Below are 26,240 nucleotides of genomic sequence, written 5' to 3'. Positions count from 1 at the left end.
TTGATACTCAAGATCTTTATTGATTTAACTATAACAGCAACCATTGATGAAAATTTAATTTTTTCCCTAATTTCCAAACATCTGCTTGTTTGGAAGGATAGTTAAAATACAAAAACAACCGATCATGGAATCACACAGAACTGCCTCAAGGACTGCGTGGTGCCCTCTGCTGTCCATCCACACAGGGTGAAGTGGATGAGAGGGATGAGGGGACAACACATCATGGGAGACAAAGGGAAGACCAAGGAAAGTGCTGGCAGTCTCCGCTTTTCCATACAGAATGGATGGTACTGGGCCATCAGTGGCACTAAGACAGGGCAGGGCTATTTTTTTTTTTTTTAAATAAAATATTTTAAAGATGCATAAAATGGACACCTTAGCATGTGAGTGTCCTTTGGGCTCTTCAAGACACCTTCTTAAGTTTTACCCCTGGAGTAGCAGAGGATCTCCTCACCCAGGTAGAGAGATGGGCTCCAACTGCAGGTGAAGGAAAGGCACTGGCGCACGGCACTCAGCAATGTAGATACAGGCACCAGGTAAGGCGGGGTGGCTTACCCAGCAACCCGCCTCTGGGCTCCCTGCTAGTGTTCTTCCCTCCTCCCCTGGTTTCCAGTTAAAAGTACCCTTGGCCTGGGCTTTCATTTTTTTCCTTTAGATTAAGCTGGAGAGAAAGGGGATACATTTAGGCAAGAATGGGTATTTTGTGCTAGATTCATGGAATTTTCTAAGTGTCCAGGAGTTTTGGTTTTAAGCACCGGCAAAAGCTCCCTTTGGAAATTTCAATGTGGCCAAGTGATTATCAAGCATTGCAGCATCTCTCTGCACCCTTAGAAAGGTGGCAGAGTGAGAGTTTACCCTGGGAAATGTCTTCCATCTCAGTAATATTTCCATTGGGTATCCATGACATACGGTATGGTCTACCAGGGCTGCAGGCAGAGAGCCTTAAGCAAAGAGAAACCACAGACCCTCTGAATAGGGACTCACAAGCCTTCTCCTAAATCTAAGCTTTGCCAAAAGGTATCAACTTCCAGGACCAGCCTAGAGAAATAAATTTAAATTCCAGAGAGTGGGAAAGGTGATGTTAAATGATTAACTGAGAAAACAAGTATGTATCAATAACTCTTATCGTTTTCAGTTAGAAATGTCTGTAGGTCACCCTCAAGAAACTCTACTAAACTGGAAAACCATGACTAACAGGAAGTGGCCCTGGGGTAGAAGCATTCTAGAGAATTGTGACCCAACTGCATCATATCTGGTTTCATCTTTTATTAAAAGCTGAGAGCTTTGTGAAGAACTGTGAGATAACTAAGTCCACCTCAAAGTCCAGACAGAAACCGCTCCCAAAGACACAATGTTTCTTTTAACACAAATACCACTCATTCCCAGATATTATGGGTAGGCAAGTGATTGGGTTTTGCAGATGAATCAATAGCTGCTCATGTGCATGTAGTCCAGAAAACATGCCTGCCAAGAAGGATAGTTCTGAACTAAGGAAGAAAGGCAGTGTGGCTTCCTCTCTAAAGGGGAATGCAAAGGGCTAAGAGCCCTGGCTTCAAGCAGCTGTTATCCAAGTGAGGAAAATGGAAACAGACTCAATCTGGATATTGCCACCGACAAGCTGAGCCCTTCACCAGCTGCCTTGATTTGAAGCAGGTGAGGGACTTTAACTAATGGTGTTTGAGCTGGAAAGGTAAGTTCTGAAAGTCCCAAAAAGCTGGAAACCCAAACAGCAAAAAAAGAGAAGACCATATATTTGAATACACTTCAAAATAAGGAAGAAAAATGAAATTCATTTAAAGGTGCTCTAAAGAGGAGTTATTTACTTTTGGAAGAAGTATCCTTTTCTTACAGCTGCCTCAACAGCAATGCTTCTTATCCAAGTGTACTCTCAAGCAAGCAGGGCTATAGATAAGAAAATGCTGGGAAGAGGCAGAACATAAATCCGAACAAGAATTTGCATCTTTGGCTGGGCGCAGCGGCTCATGCCTGTAATCTCAGCACTTTGGGAGGCTGAGGCGGGTGGATCACCTGAGGTCAGGAGTTTGAGATCACCCCGGCCAACATGGTGAAACCCTGTTTCTAAATTAAAAATACAAAAATTAAAAAATAAAAATAAAATAAGCCAGGCATGGTGGTGTGGGCCTGTAATCCCAGCTACTCAGAAGGCTAAGGCAGGAGAAATATTTGAACCTGGGAGGCAGAGGATGCAGTAAGTTGAGATCGCACCACTACACTCCAGCCTGGGCGACAGAGCACAACTCTTGTCTCACAAAAAATACAAAAACAAAAACAAAAACAAAATTTGCATCTTTAAAGTATCTGAACTCTCTAAAGAACTGGTTAGGAATGGGTGCCAGAAACATATAGCAGCCATTTACTAGAATGCATGAAACGAAAAAACTTTATAAGTTTGTCTTGAGGGTGAAGACAAGACCAATTCTTTAAGAACACATTGCCATCAAGAAGCCCAGGAAGAGATGGGCATGCAGGGTTAACCTGTGCACTGGATTTAGAGGAGCAACCAAGCATAGGTCATTTGTAATTCTCAGATGTTCTCCATTTTATGGAGTGGTTGCTTCCTGGGTGAGAGATCTGACCTGAGTCTGTTGAGACTGGAGAGACCAGGTACCAAGCACCCACGCTGGTGGGAAACTGGCTTTCTGATAACATCATCTATTTCACCTAAATCTGAACTGCTTTCTTGTCTTCAGCTCAGTATAGCTTAACATCTAATTCATGTTTGCTCTCTTTGCTGGACAATCCCCATTCCAAATAAGATAGCTTTAGTGACTCAGCTGAAGGCCCCACTTCCTTTTGTTAATTCCTAGCTACAGGAAAATAAAAGTGGTAAATGAGTCACCAAGCCTAGGACTTGCAAATAAGCATACCTGAGCTGCTGGTAGTTAAGCTTATTATTTTCTACTTCTCCTGGAATTGCCATTTCTTACCACCCCTCTCAAAAACAGCAGGTAGCTTTGGGGAGTTTGCTTTCTATCCAGGTAATTGTTTTTGATAGCAATCTACCTTTCAGCTTACCTAGATTAAACCTACCTCCCTATTGACCTGGCTTCCTCCTCAGCTGGGGTGTGGTGCTTTTACGATACATCCATACATTCTTTGCTACTGCTCCATTGGGGTAGAGGGATGTGTAATTCCTCTCTCCCTGAGAGCAGGCTGGACTTAGTGGCTTGCTTCTAAAGACTGGAGTAAGAAGTGATGGTGTGTCCTTTCCAAGACTATGTCTTAAAAGGCACTGTAGCTTTTCTCCTGGCCCTGCCACCCATCTCTGGAATCAGCTGCTCAGGAAGAAGCCAAGGTGTCGTGGTGTGAGGCCACTCATGCAGGGACCCACATGGGAAGAAACTGAGGCATAATGCCAACAGCCACAAAAAGAGAACTTGGAAGTGGATTCTCCAGCTCCAGCTGACTACAGCCCTTGCCCACATCTTGACTGTTAACTTCATGATACCCTGGGCCAGAACCATCACGTTAAGCTCCCCCCAAATTCTTAACCCACAAAAACGGACAGATAATGTTTGCTATTTTAAGACACTAAAGTTAGGGTAATTCGTTACACAGCAATAGATAACTAATACAGGTGGAAGGACGAAACTCTTGGCTTGGAAGCCCAATACCTAGAAGCCAGCTTCTCTGTATCTGTGCCCTTGAAAATGCTGTACATATTTAAAAAGAATGAGAACTGGTGAACTCAATGACCCACACAATAAAGAAGGCAGAACCATGACAATGCATGTCTGCTTCTGGAATTTGGAGGGAAGTCATTTCTCATTAAGAGCGAATGTCCCCACAACAATAGAAGCATGGGTTCCTCATAAAAAGAAAACTACATATGGTCACTAAAGTGGTGAGAACTGTCTCAGTCAAGTGGCAACTTAAGGGTGTTCCTTCCCTCTAAAAAAGCCAGGACACATCATTCATTCAGGGTTTCATCTGTGAGGTTCCCTCCAAACATGCAGAGGTAAACCACCCAGTGGACTCTGGCTTGTTCGAAAAATAATTCTACGAGGCATGACACAAAGGTATCATCTATTGGAAGTTTATCTCATGCCCTGTGAAATTATTTTTTAAATGCCAACTTATGAAGGTCAAAGGCCGTCTAGAGGCGGTCTCTGGGAAAGAACTGCACCAAGCCGTAAGGAAGTCCTTGCAGAGAAGGATAAGGGATTGGACAACTGCTGCATTATACAGCTAACGCTCCCAAGAAATACTAAAAACATGCCTTCTAATTAGGGGGCCACATGCAGAAGAAGCTCCCCAAGATGGCAAGAAAAGAAAAATGGCATCTTGACACTACTCAAGCTCATGCTTTAAATCCATTTTCCACTGTTCAGTGAGGAAGCCAAGTTTTCACACATAGCAATAAAGATCAAGAAGAGTTCACTCTTCTGCTCACTGACTGCTAGTTGGGTCAAATTCCACAGGATGCCAAGGCCAGTGTATGAAGAATGAAAAGTTTCATTCCCAAAGAATCAGGCTCCCCAGGGTGCAAAGAGGTCCTGAGCATGCTTTTTATGTAAATTACAGCGCAACTTAGATTTTCCCAAGAATATGTAAAATGAGATTTGGAGTTTAATTAAAAACAGAACAGGGATACATTAACAAACAAAAAACACTTTTCTGATTATCAATTTTTGAGACTCAAAGCATCCCCAAAACATTGGAGATCCAGCTTATTCCTGAGAGACATCAACCATCACAAAAGGTTTTCACTCTGAACTATTCACATTTTTGTAGCAGAAAACAGAACAAAGTTCTGCAGACATCCTTCCTCTCGTGTCAAATGTATTCACAAACAGGGTCTTTTCATAGTTCGAAAGAAAAACAATCGGGCTTCTTTCTTGGCCAAATGGCCTGTTACTCTCACCCTGGGAACTGATTTCTTAATAACAAAGTTCAGGGCACCAAATCCAACCAGAAATTCCCAGGACACCAGTGGCTACTTAACTATGAGGGGATGGATACTTTAGTCTTTCTATGAGAGAAGTCATTCTCCTGGGATTATTATGCTGGTCAATAGTCCCAGGAGAGGTAGGTGGGAAGGGTGGGTGAATGCAAAAGCTAAAGGATCAGAGAAAAGAATGAGGCTTTCATGAACAACCCAAAGCAAGGCAGAATGGTCCAGTTTTAAACCACCCACTACAAACTCCAAACATGCACACCCAAAACTAGAGGGGAAAGGAAAGAGCTCCTGGGGGACTAGGGGCGACAAAAGATGTTGACATAGAACAGCAGACTTGCCTATGAACATTTCTCACCTTCCTAACACTGGAAGATGTTTAATTAAAAAGTTGCTGTTCAAAATTGTACTGAAAACATATCTAAAAATAGGTCTGTAGTCATCTTAAAAATAAAAGGTCACTTCTCAGATAAGAGGAGTGACAGATATTCTCAGATACCAACATGAGGTATCTTTGATGTAAATTTGAAAAATGGCCTGGTAGAGAAAAAGGAAGGAAAGGAAGGAGAGAGGAAGACAGTGAGGGAGGTAGGGAAGGAAATTCAGAGTACAATAGAAAAGACAAGAAAACTGGGAGGAACACGTTTTTTAAGCCCATACTTATCTATCCCGGCAGCCAAACAAAGCAGATCCACAAAGGAAAAATGCAGTTCTTTTCTAAGAACGTTAAGAAAATCAACTTCAAACTCAAAACGTTAAGAAACTGCAATCTGAGAACAACTATCACAATGCTCCCTGGACTTAAAAATGACTACTGAGACTGGGTACTCAAATGGGTCAACGCTCTTCAGAGGTCATTCTTAGGCGTTATCTGACAGAATACTATGATCAGGCCTTACCCACCAAGTGAGGCTAAAGTGCCTCTATTACTTGGTAATAAGAACAGACAAAATCACTTCTCTTTCTTGAAGTACAAGAGGACTCTGCCAGCAACAAGATGCAAGCAGGGAGGAATGGCAGAAGAACTAAACTGGTTACCAAGGGCTCTCTTCTGATGTACAGAGTTAAAAATATCTGCACAAATGCGCTAAGTAAAAGAATGGGAAGATGAACTATAATACCAAAGACGGAAGACATTCCTCCCAAAGGAAAGAACAGAAGTGGACCTCAAAACAGTGTCACAGGATAATGCTACCAGAGTTGCACAAACTGTGCTCTGTCCCGAGGGACGAATACCTCAAGGTAAAAGGGAAAGCAGCTCTCTTTTTATCATTTACCCTGCTGGTTTTAAAGACCCCAAGCCGATTCTTGCAACACTGAACCATAGGCGGAATACGGGGAGGAGAGACAGAGTGTAAGGAACATGAATGGTGTTAGGCCCACCAAGCCTCTGTATCCCTTTCCCAGACTTCCCAGTCAGGCAGTTGTTGGTAGGTCAATATTTGATTTGGGACAAAACTGGGGGGTATGATGTTAGCTCTCAATTAAAAATACAACTAGGAAAGTCAGAGTTTAACTGTTTTCCTCTATGGGCTGCTTAGCGCTACAGAAGTACACCAAGGGCTTTCAATCTAACCTGTCTAACTGAGAAGGGGAATAGGAGACAGGGCGAAGAAATGGTCAGATGAAGCTCATCTTCCCATCATTTGGCACCCAGGGGAAAAGGGGGAGGTGGAGACTGTAATGGGGACTGCTGGTATTGCCTCTTCTGTCTTTACACTGTGGATCTTATTGGCCAAATCAGGTGCACACAGGTATCAGTGTTGCTGCTTTTCTTCTAATCATTGCAGGAGAGTCAGATGTCCATCTCAAACTGAGCATCATCCCCTAGTTAGGACAAATAAAATGAAGAGTTTAGCATATACACAAAAAAAGCAAAACAGTTTTAACTGTCATTCCCTCTATATGAGAGACAAAAAATAACTCAGATTGTCCCATTCTCTCCTGCCCTAAAACAATTATTCTACTATGACCAAACAGCAGCTCCTAGGGAGCTCTTTGCCATCTATGGGGGAGCACACTCTTCTGGAAGCTTTGGACTTTGGTCCTGCTCCAAACTGACACTTTGTGTATTAAAAAAACTCATCTGAAATATGACAAAGCAGAATGCTGGCTCACATCTAGTGGTCCAAGTGCAGTCCCTGAGGATCAGGAGCTGGCCACTCCCACCTCACCACTCTGCTTCTACAAAGATAAAGAGGGCTTATTACAAAAGACTGTGTTAGAGAAGGGGTAATTTAGGTAGTTCTGGAAAATACAGGAAATAAGCCATACTGCTTTTCCTCACACCATAAAAAAGAAATTCCTACAAGAAACAAGGTCTGTTTGCCTGAGGGTAATGGAAATGGGGGCTATAACATGTTTTGTTTTCTGTGTATATCCTTAGTCCAATGAAGCTGAGGCCAGGCAATCCTTAAGGCATGGTTCAAGGAGTCATTTTTGGGGTTTACCATCCTGATTCCGGATTCTTTTCTCCCACCAACGACATTAGATTTGATTATGATTCAGAACTCAGAGTTTTCAAGCCAGGTGCGGTGGCTCATGCCTTAATCCCAGCACTTTGGGAGGCCAAGGTGGGTGGATCACCTGAGGTCAGGAGTTCAAGACCAGTCTGGCCAACGTGGTGAAACCCCGTCTCTATTAAAAATACCAAAATTAGCCAGGTATGGTGGCGGGTGCCTGTAATCCCAGGTAATTGGGAGGATGAGGCAGGAGAATCACTTGAACCCAAGAGGCAGAGGTTGCAGTGAGCCGAGATTGCACCATTCCAGCTTGGGCAACAGGAATGAAACTCCGTCTCAAAAAAAAAACAACAACTCAGGACTCAGGGTTTTCAGAGCACTTCAAAACCTTTGGGGGAGGGAGGGGAACCTTAGAGACATGTAACTGAACATCAGTTATAACTGAAGAATTGGCCGGGGGCAGCAGCTCACGCCTGTAATCCGGAGTTCAAGACCAGCCTGACTAACATGGCGAAACCCCATCTCTACTAAAAAATACAAAAATCAGCTGGGCGTGGTAGTGGGTGCCTGTAATCCCAGCTACTGGGGAGGCTGAGGCAGGAAAATCGCTTAACCTGGAAGGCGGAGGTTGCAGTGAGCTGAGATCATGTCACTGCACTCCAGCCTGGGTGACAGAATGCAACTGGGCCTAAAACAGAAAAAGAAATATAAAAACCACCACCAAAGAATCAATAGCTTCTCAACCTATAGCAAACAGACATTCAAATTCCAACAGCCACGCTCTAGGTCTCCAACACCGCCATTCTCTTACCAACTGCATGTTTCCTGTCATGATTGTTCAAGTTGTTCAAATTGTTTACTTCTACTTTGGAGTCTTCAATTAAGGTGCCAGGGCTGGTGACTCCTGGGATATTGGGCAGATGGCAGGGTGGAGTCTGAGCCATGGGAGAATTGCGACGATCCAACAGAAACTTTCTGTCATAAATGATTCGAGTTCCTGGAAAACAGAGTTAAAGAGAGTTTGAAACAATTTAAGGGATTGTCAACATATAATACTACCCAGGAATTTAATTTAAATCCCATATAATCCTAACTTTTAAGGATTTTACAATTCAAGTTGAAAGCATAAGCTCTAACCTCCCTACCTGTAAACAGGCTCCTCTGCCATCAGGAATGCTCTCTTTCTCTTCTGCCAGTGACACTCCTGCTGATCCTTCAGGACTCAGCTCCAACCATCACTTCCTTTATGAAGCCACCGCCACCCTTCACTTTTTAAAAAGGTTCTTCCTCCCCATCTTACTCAACACACATCACGTATTACAGGACTCCTGTTTATCCATCTGTCTCTCTTTATAGACTTTTGAGTTTCTTATGTCCGGGCTATGACTTATTTCTATGTGATCTAGGTCCTAACATTAACATCTTTAAGAAAAAAAGGTTTTTTTTTTTATTTTTATTTTTTGAGATGGAGTTTTGCTCGTTTCCCAGGCTGGAGTGCAATGACGCGATCTTGGCTCACCACAACCTCTGCCTCCTGGGTTCAAGCAATTCTCCTGCCTCAGCCTCCTGAGGAGCTGGGATTACAGGCACGTGCCACCATGCCCAGCTAAGTTTTGTATTTTTAGTAGAGACGGGGTTTCACTGTGTTGACCAGGACGGTCTCGATCTCTTGACCTCGTGATCCACCCGCCTCAGCCTCCCAAAGTGCTGGGATTACAGGCTTGAGCCACCGGAAAAAAAAGTTTTAAGTGAAAGAAAAAACAAGTATGATAAAAAATAAACAGCCCCTTTAAAAGGCTTTCCAAAGAAGCACTGAGACTGACATTCTTCTCACAGCTATAGTCAAAGCTGGAACTGGCTGGCAGCCCCTCTCTATTCTGCAAAACAATCTGCTTACCAGTTAGTGCTACCTGAATGTTTTTAAAACAATAATTCTGAAGAGTACACTTTAACTGATAAACAGTGATGGAAACCTGCTTACAAATGGTGAACAGGTACATTAAAAGGTGCTCATCATCAAGGAAATGCAAATCAAAACCACAAGGAGACTATCACTTCACATCTCTTAGAATGGCTATTATAAAAAAGACAAGAGAGCCTGGGCATGGTGGCTCACTGCCTGTAATCCCAACACTTTGGGAGTCCAAGGCAGGAGGATTGCTTGAGCCCAGGAGTCTAAGTCCAGTCTGGGCAACATAGTGAGACCCTGTCTCCACCAAAAAATTATTTTAAAAAAAGAGTTAAGGGCCGGGTGCAGTGGCTTGTGCTTATAATCCCAGCACTTTGGGAGGCCAAGGCAGGTGGATCATGAATTATGTAAGAATTCTGGGGAGACACAATTCAAATGAGGTTAGGAGTGTAAGACCAGCCTGACCAATATGGTAAAACCCCATCCCTACTAAAAACACAAAAATTAGCAGGGTGTGGTGGCACACACCTGGAATCCCAGCTACTCAGGAGGCTGAGGCAGGAGAATCGCTTGAACCGGGAGGCAGAGGTTGCAGTGAGCTGAGATTGCACCACTGCACTCTAGCCTGGATGACAGAGCGAGACTCTGTCTCAAAAGGAAAAAAAAAAAGAGCCAAGGGAGGTGATATGGGCCTGAAGTCCCCACTACTTGGAGGCTGAGGAAGAATAGCTTGAGTCCTGGAGTTCAAGGCTACAGGGAGCTATGACTGCACCACTGCACTCCAGCCTGGCAACAGAACAACATCCTGCCTCAAAATTTAAATCAAATATAATTTTAGGACAAGGAAAGTAGAAACTTACCTTCACCCTCTTTGCTTTGAAAAACAAAAACTCGACTAACACTCAAAGGCATCTAGAAATTATGAGGAACGAGGCATTCTGGGTAGCACAAAATTTAATTCAACTTTTAAAGGGTGAATAGTTTCAATTATCTTGGATAGAAATACTTCTAACACAGATTTAAATCCCTTTATGGCCTTCAACAGAAAACGATTCAACCCTCTTGATGAATCAGTCATTATTAAGAAAATCATTTATTATATTGTGACCTAAGAAGTCTCAAGCCCTATCAAGTTGATGCTATGTACAGCTGAACATCGCTATACAAAAGTGACTGTCAAGGCTGTGCTGGTGCACCCTTCTCCCAGTGTGCCTGTCTCCTGTTAGACTGAGGGCTGCCTTTTTTCCAGGCTACTACCATGGCTCAGCAGCTCAAGCTGCCATAACAAAATACCACAGACTGCACAATTTAAACAACAGAAATGTATTGTTTCATAGTTCTGGAGACTAGAAGTCCAATACTAATGAATGGTTTCTGTTGAGGGCTCTCTTCTTGGCTTGTAGATAGCTACCTTCTCACTGTGTCCTTTACATGGGGGTGAGGGGACCATCGCTCTGTGGTGTCCCATCTTATAAGGGCACTTAATCCCATCACGAGGGTCCCACCTTCATGACCTCAACTCAACCTAATTAACTTGCAAAAGCACCAATTAAGGTTTCAACATAAGAATTCTGGGAGACACAATTCAATCTGTATAGTCCACCCTTAAACCCTTTCTAACTTGGTATTTCTAGTCTGCTGGGTTTGGAAATCAGCAACTTGCTTATTAGCATGTTATGTAAAATAAGGGCAAACAGGCTGAAAGGGAGTTTGATGGCCTTCCAATGAACAAAGGGAAGGAGTCTTATGGATGGACTTTACCTGTCTGTTGAGTCACCCCACTTTTGTTCATGGTTAGATTTCAGAAGGGTGAGGTTTCTTTCTGTTTTCTTTTGAGACTTGCTCTATTGCTAGGCTGCAGTACAATGGGACAATCTCGGCTCACCGCAACCTCTGCCTCCCAGGGTTTTTGTGTGACCATATTTCCATTCTCTTGGGCATGTACTAAACTAAAAAAGTGGAATTAGCCAGGCATGGCAGCTCATACCTGTAATCTCAGCACTTTGGGTGGCCAAGGTGTGTGGATTGCTTGAGCTCAGGAATTCAAGACCAGCCCGGGCAACATGGCAAAATCCTGTCTCAAAAAAATACAAAAATTGCCAGGCACAGTGGCTCATGCTTATAATCCCATCACTTTGGGAGGCCAAAGTGGGTGGATCACCTGAGGTCAGGAGTTCGAGACCATCCTAACTAACATGGAGAAACCCTGTCACTACTAAAAATACAAAATTAGCTGGGCGTGGTGGCACATGCCTATAATCCCGGCTACTCAGAAGGCTGTGGCAGGAGAATCGCTTGAACCAGGGAGACACAGGTTGTGAGCCAAGATTGTGCCATTGCCCTCCAGCCCAGGCAACAAGAGTTAAACTCTCTCTCACAAAAAAAAAAAAAAAAAAAAAAAAAAAAAAAATTAGCCAGGTGTGACAATGTACACCTCTGGTCCAAGCTACTGGGGAGGCTGAGGTGGGAGGATGGTTTAAGCCCCCAGATGGAGGTTGCAGTGAGCCATGATTGCACCACTGCACTCAGTCTAGGTGACAGAGTGAGACCCAGTATCAAAAAAAAAAAAAAAAAAAAAAAGTAGAACTGCTAGCTAGATCACATGTTAACTCTACCTTTAACCCTATGAAGAACTGCCTATTTTTCAAAGTGGTTGTACCATCTTACATTTCCATCAGCAATGTGTGAGAGTTCTAATTTCTATATATTGTAGCCAACATTAACAGATATGAAGTGGTTTTTCATTGTGGTTTGATCTTAATTTGCATTTCCTTGCTGGCTAATTATGTTGAACATGCTCTTTTCATGTACTTACAGGCCATTCCACCATATATCTTCTTTGAAGAAATGTCTATTCAGAACCTTTGCCCATTTTTCAATGGGTTGTCTTTATTACTAAATTGTGATGGTTCTTTATTCTGGATACAAACCTGTTATATGATTTTCCATCATGTCCAATGTATCTGTTTTTTTTTTTTTCCTTTTGTTTGTGCTTCTGGAGTCATATTTAAGGCCACTGCCTAATCCAAGGTCATAAAAATTTGCCTGTCTTCTTCTAAGAGTTTTTTTTTTTTTTGTTTTTTTTGTTTTTTTTTTTGAGACGGAGTTTCGCTCTTGTTACCCAGGCTGGAGTGCAATGGCGCGATCTCGGCTCACCACAACCTCCGCCTCCTGGGTTCAGGCAATTCTCCTGCCTCAGCCTCCTGAGTAGCTGGGATTACAGGCACGCGCCACCATGCCCAGATAATTTTTTGTATTTTTAGTAGAGACGGGGTTTCACCATGTTGACCAGGATGGTCTCAATCTCTTGACCTCGTGATCCACCTGCCTCGGCCTCCCAAAGTGCTGGTATTACAGGCTTGAGCCACCGCGCCCGGCAAGAGTTTTATATTAATAGTTTTTGCTCTGACATTTAGGTCTGTGAGCCATCTGATCCACCTTCAGTTTTTCTGTGTGCATAACCAGTTCAATCAGCAATATCTGTTGAAAACTCTTCTTTTTCCATGGAATTGTCTTGGCACCCTTGTTGAAGATCAACGGGCCATAATTGTGAGAGTTTATTTCTGGACTCTCAATTTTATTCCATTGATCTATATGTCTATCCATATGCTAGTACCACATTGTCTTGATTTGTAGTAAGTTTTGAAACCAGGAAGTTTATGTCTTCCAACTTTTTCTTTTTCAGGATTGTTCTGGATATTTTAGGTCCCTTAAAGTTCCATATGAATTTTGTCAGCTTGCCAAAGAAGCCAGCTGAGATTATGATAGGAACTGTGCTAAATGTGAAGGTCAAGTTGTGGAGCACTACTATCTTAACAATATTAAGTCTTCTGGCCGGGCGCGGTGGCTCAAGCCTGTAATCCCAGCACTTTGGGAGGCCAAGGCGGGTGGATCACGAGGTCAAGAGATCGAGACCATCCTGGTCAACATGGTGAAACCCCGTCTCTACTAAAAATACAAAAAATTAGCTGGGCATGGTGGCGCGTGCCTGTAATCCCAGCTACTCAGGAGGTTGAGGCAGGAGAATTGCCTGAACCCAGGAGGCGGAGGTTGTGGTGAGCCGAGACCGCGCCATTGCACTCCAGCCTGGGTAACAAGATCGAAACACCGTCTCAAAAAAACAAAAAAAACAAAAAACAAAAAAACAATATTAAGTCTTCTAATCCGTGACCACCAAATATCTTTCCATTTATATGGGTCTTTAATTTCTTTCAACAATGTTTTGTAGATTCCAGAGCAAAAGTTTTATGCTTTGTGACTAACTTTATTCCTATTTATTGAATTGTTTTTATGCTATTGTAAATGGGATTGCTTTCTTTTTCTTTTTTTTTGAGAGACAGGGTCTTGTTCTGTTGTCCAGGCTAGAAAACAGAAGAGCCATCTTGGCTCATTGCAACCTATGCAACCTAGGCCCAAGCAGTCCTCCTGCCTTAGCCTTCCTAGTAGCTGGGACTACAGGCACATGCCACCCTGCCTGGCTAATTTTTGTATTATTACTATTATTTTTTAATAAGGACAGGGTTTCACCATGTGGGCCAGGATGGTGTTGATCTCCTGATCTCCCGCCTGCCTCGGCCTCCCACAGTGCGGGGACTACAGGCGTAAGGCACCACGCCTGGCGATTTTTGTATTTTTTGCAGAGAGGGGGTTTCACCATGTGGCCCAGGCTGGTCTTGAACTCCTGGGCTCAAGACATCTGCCCACCTCAGCCTCACAGTGCTGGGATAAAAGGCTCAGTCAGGTTTTTTTTTTTTGAGATGGAGTCTCCCTCTGTTGCCCAGGCTGGAGTGTAGGGCACAATCTTGGCTCAGTGCAACCTCCACCTTCTGGGTTCAAGTGATTCTTCTGCCTCAGCCTCCCGAGTAGCTGGGATTACAGGTGTGCGCCACCATGCCCGGATAATTTTTCTGTTTTTAGCAGAGATGGAGTTTACCGTGTTAGCCAGCCTGGTCTTGAACTCCTGACCTCGAGTTACCTGCCTGCCGTGGCCTCCCAAAGTGCTAAGATAACAGGCGTGAGCCACTGTGCTGGGCCCGCAACTGGTTTTTCTATATGATTCTTATATCCTGCAACCTTGGCAAACTCACCTATTATTTCTAATAGTTTCTTAATGTATTCCCCTAACATATGTTTGATTTTGAATGCCAACACAGTAAATAATTCAGACAACAAGACACACTGAAGAACTAGGGTCTTAATGGTGTAAATGTTCTCAAATATAGCCAGGGAAAAATATGACTATGAAAGCATAGTATTTTAACTTTTTGAATTTTAGATCTCTGCAAGCTAAAAAAATTTAATTGTAGTGGGTATAAAGCAAAAAAAGGGAATCAGCTTGTTAATCACTAATGATTCAGGGTGTAATTCAAAAGACACTGACCAAAATTATTCAAAAAACCAAAAAAACCCAAAATTATTCAAAGAGAAAAATTCAGATTCAATCATCGATAAAGTGGCAGAAAAAAACCCTTTATTTCCTTTATTGAACGTTATGTTTACTACAATTTTATATCAATTTAATGACAACCTATTAAAAAGATATAAAATATTTAAGTTCACTTATGCATGCAGAAGTACATTTCTGAAGCAAGGACTTCCTAGAAATTCACATTTCACCCAAACTCCCTGCAACATTTATGTCAGCTCAATTTAATGTCAACCAGTGCAGTCATAAGTAACTAGAAACAGGTTAACCTTAAGGTACTGAAGAAGGAAAACAGACTAGACAAGAAATCTATAGCTCATATAACACAATATTAAAATGGGACATGATTATGATCAATTGACAGTGATACAAAAAATAAAAAAACAATTTTCCATTCCTTCTCTATGAAAATAATTATGCTCCTTAGTTTTATATTGGAAAGTTGTAAAAAAAAAAAGTTACAATATTGTATATGCTGTTTGCTAATTTTCAATGTTTATAAGCAAACTATAGTAAAAACATAGAAGAATTACAGTTAAGGAAGAGTACATAAATGTTACAAACTCTGACTTTTTTTTTTTTTTTTTTTTTGAGGCAGGGCCTTGCTCTATCACCCAGAATAGAGCACAGTGGCATGATCATGGCTTACTGCAACCTTGACCTCCTGGGCCCAGGCAATCCTCACATCTTAGCCTCCCACGTCGCTGGGACTACAGTTCAACTAATTTTATTTTTTTGTAGAGATGGAGTCTCACTATGTTGCCCAGACTGGTTTCAAACTCCTGGGCTCAAACGATTCTCCTGCCTTGGCCTCACTAAGTGTTGAGATTGTAGGTGTAAGACACCATGCCTGCTCACAAACCCTGCTATTACAAAAATAATGAAGTTATACACCAGCAAAGTAAAGGCAGGAGGACAGGTGAATGGTGTACTTTTATATAGTAAAGAGCTAAAGTTGTCAAGTTGAGACAAATATTTAGAGTTTTAAAGATAACTACTAGAAGAGCCAAAAATGATAATACAATTTACAGGAATTAGTAAATGGAGCAAGAATGAGAAATGAGGGACCAAAAGTCATAAAAGTATCTTAGATTCCTCATCTTTCATAATGGGGAGTTAGTAGTATTGTCTAATGTTAAAGATATCACAGTATACATGTATTATTTACAGTAACAATGGTAACTAGCAAAAGCACAGCAAACAAACTGTTGAAAGTGGTAGTCTATTGGCATTTCATGCTCTTTTACACTGTTGAAGTTTCATTTTTCTGTTTTGTTTCAAAAACGCACATATTTTTCTTAGTCTTCATGTTTGGATTTCAGAATAGAAAGCATCTAGGTTAACATTAGCTATTTATAAATTTTTCATCCTTAGTGACCAGATATTAGGACAGATCTAATACCTTCATCCAGGACTTTCTAGTTACATTACTAGGGAAATATGAGAGTAAAACTGAGTCCCTTTGATAGAGAGAGGGGAAAACCCCACCTACCTTTGAATCCAAAACCAGTGGTTCTCAAACTGCAGAAAACAAGGTCAATGCATGAAACCCAAAGTTATGCTTGTCAAGATGGCTAGTACAGAAACAAGGTCATTCAAGCATAAGGGCTTCTTTCAATACCAAGTGCCTTAGTTTAAATAATAAATAATCTATGCATTAAGCTATATACTTAAGAAATTATGTAAGCTCAAATAAAACCACACAGAGGAAGTTCATTATAACATGGTTAACTTACAGGGTAGTTTTAAACTACATTTTTACAGGGAACTCCATCATAAAATTCTCTTGAACTAAGTCTGCTTCCAGAATTAGAATTAAGCATTTACTCATCCAAATAGAAAGCTTGGAGAACGATACATTAAGTAACTTGACCACAAGCCATCCAAAAAGGCTGAGATGGACCTACATCCTCATAACAACAGTGTTCCAAGCAGGAAACGACAAAGTGAAATCAAACAGGGCTTTCCTCCTGGGACTTTCTCTATCGAAGGGGAAAATCTCAGAAGTCACCTGCAGGCTTCCTCTACATCTCATTTGGCCAGAAGTGGTTCAGATGCCCACCAGACCAAACAAAGGGGAAACTATGACTGGCATAGAGCAGTCATGGTGTATATCTTGGGGCTTAGCCCTCTGCCATTTAAAAATTTGAGGGAATCTGGCAGCAAGCAAGAAGAGGGAATGGCTATAGAGCAGGAAATGAACAATGTCAGCCACATCTGTATTTAATATTTACCTAAATTTAGTAAATATTACATACATATAGTTTAAGCAAAAAGAGTTAAAAAATTAAATTAAGGGCCGGGCGCAGTGGCTCACACCTGTAATCCCAGCACTTTGGGAGGCTGAGGCGGGTGGATCACGAGGTCAAGAGATCGAGACCGTCCTGGTCAACATGGTGAAACCCCATCTCTACTAAAAATACAAAAATTAGCTGGGCATGGTGGCGTGTGCCTGTAGTCCCAGCTACTTGGGAGGCTGAGACAGGAGAATTGCTTAAACCCAGGAGGCGGAGGTTGAGGTGAGCCGAGATCACCCATTGCACTCCAGCCTGGGTAACAAGAGCGAAACTCCATCTCAGAAAAAAAAAAAAAAAAAAAAAAAATTAAGAAACAAAAGTGTATACAATGGGAGAAGGGTGTATATAGCAACTAAATCTTCATCTTCCATAGCAGGAAACTAATTGTTAATATCCCAAACTGAGAAATAGGCTGGGTGCAGGGGCTCACACCTATAATTGCAGCACTTTGGGAGGCTGAGGTGAGAAGATCACCTTAGCTCAGGAGTTCAAAACCAGCTTGGGCGACATGGTGAGAAACCATCTCTACAAAGATTTTAAAAATTAACCATGCTTGGAGAAGTGTGAAGAAGAGGCGAGAACGACCCCAGGACCGACCAAAGCCCACGCGCCACTGCATCCCGCGCCCAGCGCCTATGTCCCGCCGCCGTCACCACCATGCCCAAGAGAAAGGCTGAAGGGGATGCTAAAGGAGATAAAGCCAAGGTGAAGGACGAACCACAGAGAAGATCCACGAGGTTGTCTGCTAAACCTGCTCCTTCAAAGCCAGAGCCCAAGCCTAAAAAGGCCCCTGCAAAGAAGGGAGAGAAGGTATCCAAAGGGAAAAAGGGAAAAGCTGATGCTGGCAAGGAAGGGAATAACCCTGCAGAAAATGGAGATACCAAAACAGACCAGGCATAGAAAGCCAAAGGTGCTAGAGATGCCAAGTGAAGTGTGTGCATTTTTGATAACTGTGTACAGACTGTACGGTTTGAAATACTATTTTTCATCAAGTTTTATAAAAATGCAGAATTTTTATATTTTTTTAAGCTATGTTGTTAGCACACAGAACACTTCATTGTTGTTTTGGGGGAAGGGGCATATGTCACTAATAGAATGTCTCCAAAGCTGGACTGATGTGGGGAAATGCCTTTCCCTTCTAGTTTTGAGAGACTTCCTCTTGGCTCCCAGGAGGAGGGATTCCCTGACTTTGACACACATGGCCACCTTGGCACACAAAAGCCTTGTGGTATGGAAACACAAATTCGTTTTTATGTCCTCGTCTCCCTTTCTGTCTTCCAGCATAGACTTAACTCCCTTAAGCCCAGGCATCTGTTGGGACCTGACCCCCAGTCATTGGTTACCAGTGTGTCAGGCAATCTGGACTTGCCAGTGATGCCACTGAGACGGCACCTGTCAAAAGAGCAGTGATTCCATTTCTAGATTGTGGACCTTCAGATAAATTCTGCCATTTTCATTTCACTTCCTGAAAGTCAGGGTCGGCTCGTGAAGAGCTATTAAACTTGCTAAATGTGAAATGTCAACCCTCATTCTAAACTTTCCCTGTTCAAAGCATCAGATGAGGACTTTATTGGGTTTTATAGTGGCTTTCTGGTTTTTGGTAGTCCATCAAAGAAGGGAGTTTCAAAGTTGTATACTGTTAACGATTGTCTGCCCACGTCCTGCCTGAAATACCATGATTGTTTATGGGAAGTATCTTTAATAAAGCTGGATACAGTTTGGCTTGGAAAAAGAAAAATTAGCCATGCTTGGTGGCACTCCTGTGATCCCAGGAGGTTAAGCCCAGGAGACCGAAGCTTCAGTGCACATTAGCTAAAAGGTTTAAAAATGGTTTCTCTGGGAGTGGAAATGGAGATGAGGAAATGGGCATGGGAATGTTGCTTTTTGTTGTATGGCCAATAATACTATGTGACTTTTAAAACTCTGTTGCTTTCACAGGTATAAAAAATAAATTAAAAAAGCATAAACACTGATGAATGTTCACTTACAAAATGACAATTACTACATGGTTCCACTTATCTGAGGGTCTGAGTCGTCAAACTCATGAAGACACAAAGCAGAATGGTTAGTTGCTGGGGGCTACAGTATAGTGCTTAACGGGAAGTTATTGTTTAATTGATATGAGTTTTCAGTTTAGGAGATGAAAAAAGTTCTGAATACGGGGATGGTGGTGATGGCTGTAAACCAAGGTGAATATATTTAATACCACTGAACTGTACAATTAAAAATGACTAAAATGGGCCGGGCGCGGTGGCTCAAGCCTGTAATCCCAGCACTTTGGGAGGCCGAGGCGGGTGGATCACGATGTCGAGAGATCGGGACCATCCTGGTCAACATGGTGAAACCCCGTCTCTACTAAAAATACAAAAAACTAGCTGGGCGTGGTGGCGCGTGCCTGTAATCCCAGCTACTCAGGAGGCTGAGGCAGGAGAATTGCCTTAGCCCAGGAGGCGGAGGTTGCAGTGAGCCGAGATCGCGCCACTGCACTCCAGCCTGGGTAACAAGAGCGAAACTCCGTCTCAAAAAAAAAAAAAAAGACTAAAATGGAAATTTTTGTTATATATGTTTTACCACAATAAAAATATATTTTTAAAAAATCAAGAGATAGTATATTTAAAAACCATTATAAGGAACCAAGAAAAAAGATGCTTGCAAAACTCTTATAAATACATACATACAGACTAACACTGCAAAGGCAGCAGGGACCATGAGGAAGGAGGTCTCCTTCAAGCCTAGACATTGAATTAAAAAAAGAAACAAAGCATTTGGCATGTAACCTCAATTTTCTATTAGGAATTGTTGACAATTCTCCAGCTATGTCTCATGTATTCTCCTTTAAACAGATAAAAGATAAACAAGCAGCAAGTGTTTCTAATGCACTTTCTAATGCACTCAGAAAAGAAGTCTAAGCCTGACTCTCTCTCTTACCTCCACAAAAAGGGGAAAAAAATGAAAAAACAGAAGAGAGTTAACAAAAAAGGTGTTTTTCTCTGTTTCTTATTCTTTCAACTTAGGAAGGTAAAGTCACGTTTTATTGACTGAATTAGAGACTATTCATGAAAGAACTTCAATTTTAAACATGTGTTCTTCTTGGAGACTGTGGATGAAGAGACAGACTCCTGAAAAACTCTATGGCAAATAACCCAGAAGAAACTAAAAGCTGCCTAACTCTGTCCTCCTGGGAGACTGGTGGTGGCCAAACCACCAACAGAGACAATTTTTACATTAACAAAACAGAGCCAGGCATGGTGGCTCAATCCCACCACTTTGGGAGGCCTAGGTGGACAGATCATTCGTGGACAGATCATTCGTGGTCAGGAGTTCAAGACCAGCCTTACCGACATGGTGAAACCCGTCTCAACTGAAAATACAAAAATTAGCTGGGCATGGTGGCAGGTGCCTGTAATCCCAGCTACTCGGGAGGCTGAGGCAGAACTGCTTGAACCTGGGAGGTGGAGGTTGCAGCGAGCCAAGATCATGCCACTGAACACCAGCCTGGACAACAGAGCAAGACTCTGTCTCAAAAAAATATCTTATACACTAGTTTAACTAAAGTTTTTCTGCCATTCACCAATAAACTGTCCCCCTGCTTAAGCTCTCTTCCTCTATAACCAGATTAACTAACTTTCTCCATGCTAACTTTACCCCGTCTGATCTGTAAATCGTCATACACAACACACAATCAACCTAGAGAGTCTTCAAACCATGCAAGATCCCCCTACCTTTTTTTTTTTTCCTGAGATGAAGTCTCACTCTGTCGCCAGGCTTGAGTGCAGTGGCACGATCTCGGCTCACTGTAACCTCTGCCTCTCAGACTCAGGTGATTCTCCTAGCTCAGTCTCCTGAGTAGCTGGGATTACAGAGGAACGTCACTACACCCAGCTAATTTTTGCATTTTTAGTAAAGACGGGGTTTCACCATGTTGGCCAGGATGGTCTCGATCTCTTGACCTCACGATCCACCCGTGTCTGCCTCCCAAAGTGCTGGGATTACAGGTGTGTGCCATCACACCCAGCTGCAAGATGCCTCTTATAAAATTGTCTTTAAGACTACTATCCTCAAAAGGCTTCTGCAGAATAACCTTAGTGCCAATTTACAGGCTAGTCACTTTTCCTTCTTCCTGTTCCACAGAGCAGCCCTCAGGAGAGCTACAGGGAGCTGTGCACAGGTCTGTCGTGTATGCTGCACTATCCACCTGTGCCCTCTTTCCTTGTCAGACTGTAGCTGGCTTAGGTCAGGCAGAGGCACTCCCTCCACTGCCTTGAAGATGAGGACTACTGCCTTCCTCAGGCTTAGAATTCAGCCCCTTGCCAGCAAAAATGCACCCAACATCAAAACTGAGGTACACTTTCTTCTACATATATATTGGCAGCTGATGAATATGAGATTAAAGTTGAATCTTCTACAAAATGTCAACATATGTTGTGTTACTAAGTAAATGCCATCTTCCTCAAACACAAGGCAAAGTGTTTGAACACCCTTAACTATGTTTTTCAAGCACTTTTCATATGTAATAATGAAGTCCTCTGGCTAGAAGGGTTCAGAAGTTACTGAGTAAACTCAGCCCAAGGATACACAGTTAGAAATTTTATGACATGGTCAGAAGCTGGCCTTCCTTCCCAGAACTCTACTTACTCCTCCCAAGGGAACCAGATTAAAAAAGCAGCTCCCTTCACCCTTCAGTATACTCTTATAGGTATAGTTCACTCCAAGTGCATTATTTTCCCTTTCCCCTGCCTTCTCTTTCTTTCCAAACCCATCCTTTATGAAATTCTGCCCCAGTAAACCAATCACAGCAACTATCCAAGAGGCAGAAATGAAGAGCTACAGCACGGACAAAATTTCAGACCATCACAGTTAGTTCCCCTCTGTTGCCCTTGTTATGGTAACAGCATACTTTTCCATGGCTGATGAGACGGCTGTGCAGGAAAAGAAAGGCAAAGAGAAAGGGTAAAAGAGATCTTTACGTTTCTGCTCATTCTGCAGAGCACAACTCTCCTAAAAAGGGCCAGTTCAGCACCTAGAAAGGAAATAAGGTAGCGGAAAGAATCATATTAGCTAGCATTCCAGAGGGAGAAAAGTGTCTAAATGTTTGCAAACTTCCTTTGCTAGTAAGATAAAGCATCTCAAAAGAGTTGAGGAAAAAACTGGAATAGTGATCAGGATACTAAATTTTGAGGGAGCCACAGAAAATAATCAGCTGTTTAACACTAACAAGTTACTTAACTTCTCTGGGTCCCAGTTTCTCTCAATAATAAAATGAAAGCATTAGGTTTCTTCCAACTCACTAGTGTTACAAAAGTCAAGCCAACTATAGTAACTTTACCTTCCTTTGAGGGTATAAGTAGCTTCTCAATGGAAGAACTAAGTATCATCCCCACTCCTCCACAGGCTGATAGAAAAATAAAATAAAATCCAAGAACTTTTTTTTTTTTTTTGGCCTGGAATTTGCCCAACAAAAAGTTTCCTCTTCCTTCGTAATGAGAAAGGGTACTCTTCTAACAATATGAGAAATCCAGAAGGTTTCAGCCAGTGTGTTTTCACCCACTTCTTACTTCCCAAACCACAGGAAGGCAATTTTGAGAAACCTCAAGGGTAAGCTGTATCCTCTGAACCCCAATGAATAAAGGACTCTTAAAGGGGAAAGGGGGAGAACCTTTAAGTTCAGTATGCTGTGAATGTCCCTGCTCAGTCTGATCATTTAGGGCATTTGGTTCACCAACTGCTGTTATGCCAGCATGCTCTGACATGTATGTGACCCTCCAGAAGGTTTCCAGGAGTTTGAGGCAGGAAATGTTAATCTCCTCCCTTACCACTAAATAGAGATTTCCAACACAAGCCTCCCACTCATTTTTCTAAATGTTTTCAAGTCTGAAATATATGTGAGCACTTCACTCTACTCTTACAGAACTAAAAATTTGTCTGCCGGTACCCCCAAATCATTTTAAACCTATTCAGACCAAGGACTGTATTTCCTACTTTCATCTGTTGTCCCCTTTTGTGCAAAGCACTCCCTGGGTGCACAAAATTCACAATTAATACCTAACCACATTAATTCAGGCATCTGGAGGTAGCCAGATAACAAACTACTGCACCCTGGTTGAGGGAAACAAAATTACATGGTAAGAGGAAGATGTAGCATTAGAGATACACAAAACATCAGAGAGGGAACTTAAATCAGTTAAATACACAACACCTAAAGAGCATTCATTGCTGTAATAGTGATTAAGTCCAATTTCAACAGTATTATATCCTTATAAACATATTAAATAAGACCTCGTGTTAAAAATCCAAAGATTACGATGAGTTCTCCCAACAAATACAGGCTCAACATTAAGGAGCCAGGATGACAAGTATTTAAATACAAAACAAAAAACTGTGTAGAAACAATAGGGAGGGAAGTTAAGTGATAACTGAGAAAACAGTGGTGATTGAGTGTGTTAGGAGGAGGGGCAAATGAATCAGTATTTCTGGCAGAATCTTTCCAAGCACTTTAAAAATTAATCCCGGCTATGAGACAGGCTTCCATCTTTGAAGCAACACTTAAAGACTAGACCCTTATTTTTAAAAGCATGGTAGCTTGACTATTTGACATAAGCCAAAAATGTGTCTAGGTGGCTCTTCCCTCAGGGGAATAATATATAGCTGAAGGTTTAGTTCCTTTCCCAAATAAACTATAGCCGAGTGTGGCTGTTACCATGACGTGTTCTGAACTGCTGGAAGCATAGGCATTTACTGAGAAATACCATAAAGAATTCGGGAAGAAGTTATAAACCCTTTTCCATCACCTTGGAAAACAACATCTATTTCTTAAAAGCTATCAGCTCAAGTTCAAGACAACTCTTATCTGGAGCCAATTCTGGTCTGCCAAAATTTTTCAGGATTAAAAAGCAAGAACTCGGTCAGGTGCAGTGGCTCACGCCTGTAATCCCAGCACTTTGGGAGGCAGAGGGGAGCGAATAACTTGAACCCAGGAGTTCAAGACCACTCTGGGCAACATGACGAAACCCAACTCTACCAAAAATACGAAAATATTAGCCAGGCATGGTGGCACGTGCCTGTAGTCCCAGCTATTGAGGAGGCTGAGGTGGGAGGGTTGCTTGAGCCTGGGGAAGTGGAGAATGCAGTGAGCCAAGGTCATGCCACTGTACTCCAGCCCAGGTGACAGAGTGAGACCCTGTCCCACGCTCAAACACAGGGTTTACCGTCTTTAGTCTTGAATCGATCATATCAGGGAGGAGTCTTCTTCCATGAGTTAGGCCACCTAAGAACTCCACTATTCTGTGAAGTTAACAGTTCCTTAAACCCAGCTCTCCATACATATTAATGAACTTCTGCCTGGGTCATTTAAAAAGCCTTCCAAGGCAGCCACTCCCCTAGAGCGGCCTGGCTGAATTTCTCTGTAAAGCTCTCTCCTAGATTTTTATCCCTTGGTGTTGGCAAGCAGGTCTCCTTACTCCACAGGCCTTGCTATTGTGCAACGGATTTAAGGATGGTCCAGGCCTAACTGCACCGGATTGGTTGTAGTACAACTCCTGAGCCCTGCCCACAGGAACAAGGCTAGCAATCCTCTAGACCGCAGGAGCGGCTAAGTCCCCACCCTCTAACAAGAGGCCACCCCAACACCAAAAGGAGGCAAAGTTCTGAAGTCAAAAAGGAGGCCCCATTTCCTTCAATAAGGCTCCTCCAAATCGCTTTCCAGGCTCCTCCCTCTGGAGGACAGCCCAGTTAGGGCACAGACAACCTTTGAGCTCTCTTTTCCCGTGACCAAGCTTCACCTCGACTCCAGTGTTACTTACTTGTAAACAGTTCCTGGTCGTGCTTTGAAAAGCGATGCCAGGGAACCATCCTCTTTCTGAACTGCCTCTCTAGCCTCTTCTAAGGATCAAGCAACCCCCCTATCCAACTGGGGTGTCCTTGATAAAGGTCCTTCAATCCATCTCCGAAGGCGTCGCGCTGCCAGCGCCCTACCACCCCCCACCTACTTTCCCTCGGCTATGACTTGAGCTTTATTATATCACTCTCTCCTCCCGGCCTGGGGACTCCCCTCACCCGTGGGGCCTCTTCCAGCAAAGTAAACAATGCTGTCAAAGCAGGATAACGCTGGGCGAGGCTTCCAGACTCCGCATTCCAGCCTCCTCCCAGTGTTCCCAAAGCAGCAAAACAAGCTATCGCAGGATCCCAGGGCCAAATTCCTCTCCCCAAGTCCTTTTTTCCAAAAGGCCCGGAGCCAGCTCCAAAATCAAGCATGAATTTGCACACCCTGCAAGAGACGGGCAACGCAGAGTGTACCGCGAGGCCCAGCCGAGCCAAACCCGCCCGGGAAGGAGGCAGAGAGGGGACAGAAAACTGGGTCGAGCGCGTCAGCCTGCCACGAAGCGGAAACCAGGGCTCTTTTCGCGTCAGGACAGCCGCATTCCCGAGTGGGGCGCGCGCGGACTCGATCAGCGGGCGAGAGAGAACGCGAAGCGAAGGGTCCCGGGCGCGCGGGCGGGCGCGAGGGCGGCGTCCCACCGAGGGCGGGGGCGAAGCGGCCGGGCGCCGAGGCGCCGCGGAGTTAGAGGACCGCGGCGGGACCCCGAGCGCAGCGGACGGCTGGCCGGCGCTCACCTCCCGGTGTGGTGGAGAAGAGCGTCCCCCCGGGCGTGGTGCAATAGTCATGAGGTAGCTGCGCGGCGTCGCTGATGGCCACGGTGCGAGTGGGGATGGCGCGGCTCTGGCTGGGCTGGTGGCTGCTGCCGGCGGACGAGGACATGGCTGTGGGCGCGGGCTCTCGGCTTTGTCCGGCGGGCAGGCGGCGGCGGCGGGGCCGGGGCTGCTCCGGCTCCTCAGGCGGGCGGAAAAGCGCGCTCCCCGCGCTCCTCGCTTGCTTCCTCTCGTTCTCTCGTCCCGCTCCGCTCCCGCCGCCGCCCTCTCAGCCGCCGCCGCCGCCGCCGCCCGATCCTCCGGCCTCCGCCAGCAGCCTCAGCAGCAGCAGCAGCAGCAGCGGCAGCAGCGGCGACGACGACGACCGGAAGCGGGCGAAGGCGGGAGCCAGAGAGAGTTCGGGGAAGCGGGGCTGCCGGAGGTGACGTCGCCGCGGGGCGGGGCGAGGCGGTGGTGGGGCGGGGCTGCGCTCCGTGAAGCCGACGGGCCGAGGAGTTGAACCTGAGCTGGGCTAAGCCCTGGTGGGCGGGAGCGGAGCCGGAGGGAACCTGGGCTAAGTGTTTGAGAGCCCGGTGAAGGCGGA

The 26,240-nt window shown here is 43.8% G+C and overlaps 1 protein-coding gene and 1 pseudogene across 1 annotated transcript; one reads left to right on the top strand and one right to left on the bottom strand.

The window, feature by feature from the left end:
* On the bottom strand, positions 1 to 26,048 carry EIF4EBP2 (eukaryotic translation initiation factor 4E binding protein 2). The gene is made up of 3 exons (XM_039477977.2): positions 25,622 to 26,048; positions 8,192 to 8,377; positions 1 to 6,745 (listed from the first exon to the last, which is right to left on the bottom strand). Exons 1-3 carry the CDS (start codon positions 25,764 to 25,766, stop codon positions 6,714 to 6,716), a joined length of 363 nt encoding a protein of 120 aa, XP_039333911.1. The 5' UTR covers positions 25,767 to 26,048; the 3' UTR covers positions 1 to 6,713.
* On the top strand, positions 17,669 to 17,944 carry LOC101041851 (non-histone chromosomal protein HMG-17 pseudogene; annotated as a pseudogene).
* Positions 26,049 to 26,240: the final 192 nt, after the last annotated feature.

Source organism: Saimiri boliviensis, chromosome 12 (assembly GCF_048565385.1).
Source record: "Saimiri boliviensis isolate mSaiBol1 chromosome 12, mSaiBol1.pri, whole genome shotgun sequence".
NCBI lineage: Eukaryota > Metazoa > Chordata > Mammalia > Primates > Cebidae > Saimiri > Saimiri boliviensis.
The sequence above is the reverse complement of the archived record's forward strand: the minus strand, read 5'-3'. Positions and strand labels throughout refer to the sequence as shown.

Bases quoted from the DNA above. Each gene is read 5' to 3' on its own strand.
- EIF4EBP2 (XM_039477977.2), bottom strand. From the start codon at position 25,766: ATGTCCTCGTCCGCCGGCAGCAGCCACCAGCCCAGCCAGAGCCGCGCC. The intron at 8,378-25,621 runs GTGAGCGCCGGC...TCTGTTTTCCAG, and splicing joins CTTCTCCACCACACCGGGAG to GAACTCGAATCATTTATGAC. The intron at 6,746-8,191 runs GTAAGAGAATGG...TGTCCTAACTAG, and splicing joins TGACAGGAAACATGCAGTTG to GGGATGATGCTCAGTTTGAG.